This window comes from Rhipicephalus sanguineus, chromosome 4 (genome assembly GCF_013339695.2).
Source record: "Rhipicephalus sanguineus isolate Rsan-2018 chromosome 4, BIME_Rsan_1.4, whole genome shotgun sequence".
Taxonomy (NCBI): domain Eukaryota; kingdom Metazoa; phylum Arthropoda; class Arachnida; order Ixodida; family Ixodidae; genus Rhipicephalus; species Rhipicephalus sanguineus.
The window spans coordinates 89,354,133-89,359,657 of record NC_051179.1 but is presented as its reverse complement, the minus strand read 5'-3'; the positions used below and the strand labels follow the sequence as shown (position 1 = coordinate 89,359,657).

Here is a 5,525-nt window from a genome sequence, read left to right as displayed (position 1 = left end):
TAGAAAGGCAAATAAAATTCATTCTAAGTAAAACTATCCCGGCCGACCATCGTAACTGATCGTAGAGCCTGAAGCAGATGCTACGTTAACAAAATGACAACGGCAAATTTGAAGGAATATGTCAGACACTGAATTTTTTTTTCAGTGTCTTGTCGTAAACATACTTTACTGCATGCAGCCATACACAATATTTAAGAGATAGCCCACGCATTCTTGCGCACATTAAAAAATAACGAGTATAGAGTGTTCAATAAAGAGGCCCGTGTACTTAAATATGGGTGCACGTTAAAGAACCCCAGGTGGTCGAAATTTCCGGAGCCCTCCACTACGGCGTCTCTCATAATCATATCGTGGTTTTGGGACGTTAAACCCCAGATTAATATTCATATTATTAAAGTACTTTTACACCTAAGTTTGAAGAGTGGTTACAAATATTGCTATATGTATAAAAATCCTTTTTTTTTTGCTAACTGGTTCTCGCTGAGATCTCACTTCACATTTTGAAACATTGTTTCACCAGAACCTCTCTAATAATATTTGATCTGAGCACGCGTACGAGTGTACGTGAAACCCAAATAGAAATGATGGCAGATTAATAAAGAACCGAAAAGAATGGGAATTTAGAAGTAGTATTTTGTTTATCCAGTAATCAACTTCGTAACTCTTTGTTAAATAATGTGAAACCTGTCATCCACTTTACGTTTTTCACATATATATCACAAATGTTAGACTGCACTTTAAGCAGTACAATTAACGTTCTTTCTTACTTTCCTTGGCTTCATTATCTCGTGGTTTTCATGAAGGTTGCGTGAAACCTTAGTAGCTCACGAATTGAATAGATAAAAACGGCACCATACTAAATATACAAAGTTGGTGCAGACAACTATAACGGACGAGTAAATCAAATAGAAACATGCACACCTAAATGCATTCAGTTTCTTTAACGTTTTTGTTAACTAATCAATATTAGGGCATACCGCTATAGACTGGAATCTCCCTGACGATGAGGAAGACGACGGTTCTATGGTAAGCTTCTGTTGCTAGCTTCTGGGCTCTACAAGCACATTATTTGCACCTTTGTTACTCTTTCAGTCGGGAGTACTGTCTTACCTGACTATTTGAAGTCCCGTGGACATGCTTCAGTTGTCCAATTCAACTGCTTAATTTTCGTTTGTACAGATATATGGTGCGCTATTTCGTTCATGAAACGCTCGATCGCTTCGTATAGTCGCGGTGGGTTCCCGCTCAACAAAGCTAAAATTTGAAGAGTACGCTTCCTCATTTTGCATTTCTTATATGCGGCATTGTTTCATTCACCTTTGGAGCATCCGTGCTAGAATACTGCCACAGGAAAGTTCGTCTACCCATATGGATCTACTCTGCGAAACAGGATAACTTATTAACGTTTGCACATTTTTTTCTTCAGTTCAGTTTAATCTTCAGTAAATTATAAAACTGAAACGTCCGTAAGCATTTTCAATAATGATTTCCTTATTTGTTTTCAAATGTTAGTAAAGCTCAATTTCGACGTGTCTCAAGAAGAGACCAGCTGTACAGTTACGTCATTACAATGGAGATGGCTGCTCTCTGTACGATTGTGAGCCAGGCAGCACGACTGGTGACACGTTCTTTGTGTCACCCTATTTATTTCCTGGCGTACCATTTATTTCCTGGTGTTATTTTCAGCACTTATAGCGGAACGTGGATTGCAGAGGATGGCGAGCCAACGGACTCCCGGAATCGGCGCCCCACAGCGACCAGATGTTCCTCCCGCGGGAGGCCTCGGTTTCTCCGTGCCACCACAGGGATACGGTCCGGCCAACCAGGGTTTCCCTCAGGGCGCTCCACATCCGGCCCAGGGCTTCACACATCAGGGATCTTACCCAGTGGGTCACATTCCTGGTGGGGCCTCTCCTCCACACCCTCCATTAGGTGCAGTTTTCTTCTCCTGCTGCATTATGCGGCACGTTGTCTTCGTACAGAACGCTATGGTTTGAAAAACGAGGATGTGTAATATTAAAGAACGGCTTGTATCTCGACATACTAAGCAAGCATACGTCCTGTCCAGCCCTCGTGTGAGGACGAAAAGCTTTCATCTGAAGAGTAGTGATTGGGTCTAGTTGGTTTTCCGTTTTTGTAAAGGTAATGTAGGGCGACGCAGAGCAAGAGATATAAAAACTACGAAGAGGTCTTGTTCAAAGCACTCGTCTTCGTCTGCTCTGTATATTCCATTTCCCTGCTTCGCGCTACGCATTAACAAAATCTTGTTCTAAACTTTTAATGAAAACACCAATAAATATTTTATTTCATTTAAATAATAGAGTATTTATTAATTTATTCAGACTGCAGGCACAAAATAGGGCTCATACAGGAGGGGGGGCGGGGTATGGGGGCGGCAATATACATTTCCAAGCGATAAAGGTTACATGCATTCGTCAATAGACAAACACACAGCTATCGGGACATGGCAAAATAAAAAATGCTTATCGTAACAAGCTACCATTTACTTACATTCGAAAAAAGTGAGAATTGAAAGATAAATCACGACGTCTCTAAGCAAAGTGTAAAACTAATATTACACGGGAAATATGAAAAAATCACTTTTGAAAGTGCGCACGAGAAAAAAAAGACAAAAATTGACAAGGTCACGTCACTTACACCGAAATAATAAAGGAGCATACGTTGAAGAAAACCGGTGTTAGCCACTTGTGCGCAAAGTCAAGTCATTCCAACCTGTTACAATGCATGGAAAGGAAGAGTATTTGGAAGTCATAGTTCAGGTCACGGTGGAAGTGGCTCAAGGGCTTTGACGGGAGAACCAGTATGAAGACTCCGTGTTGGGCACGCACGCCGTGATTTAAATAAGGTTGTGTTTATTTTAGGGATGATTACTGATGAGTTACATATTTAAGAAAAGCTAGTTTTCCTGTGAAAAATTCTTGTACGTGGTGTCGCCGGAGCCAACGTTTCGACAAGTAGACTTGTCTTTGTAAAGGCTGCAACTGGCTTTCGCGACACCCCTGTTCAAGAATTTTAGATGCGAAGTATCTTAAGGCGGAGCTCAATCCGGTGGTGGTGGTGTGCGCGCGGCGTGACCACCCTTACTGCGCATGCGCAAACCCTCTCCACACACCTCCTCTCCACTCACCCTCTCCCCTTCACCTCTCCACTTTCCCTCTCCCCTCCTCCCATACCCCTCTCCCCTTCCCCTCTCCACTTTCCCTATACACTTTCCCTCTCCCCTCCCCCTCTCCCCTCCCGCTTTCCACTCTTCCTCTGAAACGCGGGCTAGACATGCCGAAATTCTCTCCTGCGCAACGCCGCGGTGAGCTCGAGCGCATGCGCGTCCCCTCCCCTTCTCTCTCCTCTCCTACGCTGCCCCCTCTCGCCCGCCTGTCGACCGCGTTCCCCGCTCGCCCTGTGAGAATTAACGGCCAGGCTAGATGGAAGATACGACGCGCGTAGCGTCCCTCTTGGCGTTCCACGACGCGAGGTCGGTAGCATGCCCAACGATCGCCAACGGAACGCGATCGTGCAAATTCTCCGGCTTCGCATCGCCTCATGGTCCCCTTTAGCGGGAGATGGTTTAATTTTTTTAATCTCCTCAAGCTTCTATGTACCGTTGAACTTCAGCCTTGTTTAGTTTTCCTGTTTATCCAACATTTATCGCAAGTCAGTCAAAGATGTTTATGTTCGTTGGCTTTCGTTAGCGTTTCAAAGACCACCTGAAAGATTACCGGCAGTTTCTTATCATGTTACTATGGTGGTGTTATGGTGATTAACGTGCAAGTGACAGCTGTCGTCTTCTTAACGCGAAACCCGCAACAGTTATAACGTTACATTTTTATGTATTAGGGGCTACCAGTAGCAAGAAACCTTGTTTTGAAATAACGTTTACTACCAAAAATATGCATCCAGGTGGCACCTGGTTATTTACATAACATGCTGAACGGAACAATTTCAACGGCCAAAAATAAGAATACTAATGGTATATATGAATACTAATGGAATACGCAGACGCCTGTCGGTGTTTTTTAAGCACTTGTCTCTCCTATATCTCCAGCGGTTGTCTGGTATCCTGATTTCTTATTCTCACAGAAAGCTGCGAGATTTCTTAAGACGACGCTTTCTACTTCCTTTCTTACAGGGCCGCCATCTGGCTTCGCACACTACCCGCCACCAGGAGGCGCAGGTTTTACGCGCTTACCTTACGGAGCACAAAATGAAGCCACACCACCACATAGCGCTCCTTTTGGCTTAGGCACACTGAGCACGGGCGTCGGTTTCCAGCCACAATTCAGCTCCTCTTTGCAAGGCGGATATGAGCCACAGCCACCTCCTTTGGGACTGGGTTCGCGCCAAACGCAGAAGGCCGTGTACGAACAAGGACGGCAATCCCCGCAAGGAAGAGGAGGACCGCAAGCACCATTAAGTCTGAACGCGAGTCACTTACCGGGTCCCAACGAATCCGCTATCGGCATTGTACCTTCAGGTCGAATCCAACCTGGCAGCGGTCGATCATCACCTCTACCGATGTGGCAAAATGCCAACCAGAGTCCCGGAATGGGTATGCCAACGAGACCAATGCCGCCAGAAGGCCGCGCGGAAGATGGTGGTTTCAGACCTATGGATGCCACTCGCGGCACGTTCCAACCTGTCTATCCTCAACCGGAACGCACAAGGGCACCTTCTTCATCAGCTGACGCAGGAGCAACGGCGCGAGCCCCACGTCCCGCGGGCCTATCAGGTCTGCACTCGACAAGCACGTATTCCGAACGCAGTGGAAGCCCTCCGGGACCTTATTCTCAGGAACGAAATTTTATGCCTCAAAAACCGCACAGACCATACGCGCCACCGACTGCATTTCCCTCCGGGCAGTTGAGTAGTCCTGGCCAGAAGAATGTCAAATCTGGAGCTGGCCAGGGCAATTTTCCAGACCCGTTTCCGACTGGTAGCTCGAGTGGTCCCGGGTTCAGAACTGCATCGGCTGGGTCCTTTCCGGGATTTAAGGCGGATCGACCTGTTCCTGCTGGGTCGTCACGAATCATCTCGGAAGAGAAGCTGATTGCGTCTTTTATCAACCCCAAAGGGCAGAAATCGCAAGAACACGTCCGTTCCAAGTCGCGAACTCCACGGCGCAAAGCTGAAGGCGAGGAACTACTGCGGGCGATTGAAGCATTCGATGCCCTGCTGGCTCCTGATTACGAAGTCGGAACCGCGAAAACCCGCCACAAGTAACTAAGGTGTCTGTAATACGCTACGCCTTGCTTCTCTTGATATATATCTAACTACAGTAAGGTTAGCTAGTAATAAAATCAAAGATTCAGCAATAAATTATCAGCATATTTATCCTTTAGAATGCGTGGTCGTCCTAAGGACAGCCGTGTTACATCATCACCGGCGTTATAATCGGTTACAAACTAAGAAAAAATGTTAGGTCCACCCACAGTAATCACTGTCCCTCCCACAGAGAATTTGCATATATACTCCATCAAGTAGCGCCTATTCATTTTCTTGACGTCAAG

General features: G+C 45.9%; 1 protein-coding gene across 1 annotated transcript; it reads left to right on the top strand.

The window, feature by feature from the left end:
• Window positions 1–1,684: 1,684 nt before the first annotated feature.
• LOC119390398 (basic salivary proline-rich protein 1-like) lies at window positions 1,685–5,525 on the top strand. The gene is made up of 2 exons (XM_037658011.2): window positions 1,685–1,932; window positions 4,148–5,525. Exons 1-2 carry the CDS (start codon window positions 1,716–1,718, stop codon window positions 5,236–5,238), a joined length of 1,308 nt encoding a protein of 435 aa, XP_037513939.1. The 5' UTR covers window positions 1,685–1,715; the 3' UTR covers window positions 5,239–5,525.

Bases quoted from the DNA above. Each gene is read 5' to 3' on its own strand.
- LOC119390398 (XM_037658011.2), top strand. From the start codon at position 1,716: ATGGCGAGCCAACGGACTCCCGGAATCGGCGCCCCACAGCGACCAGAT. The intron at 1,933-4,147 runs GTGCAGTTTTCT...CCTTTCTTACAG, and splicing joins TCCTCCACACCCTCCATTAG to GGCCGCCATCTGGCTTCGCA.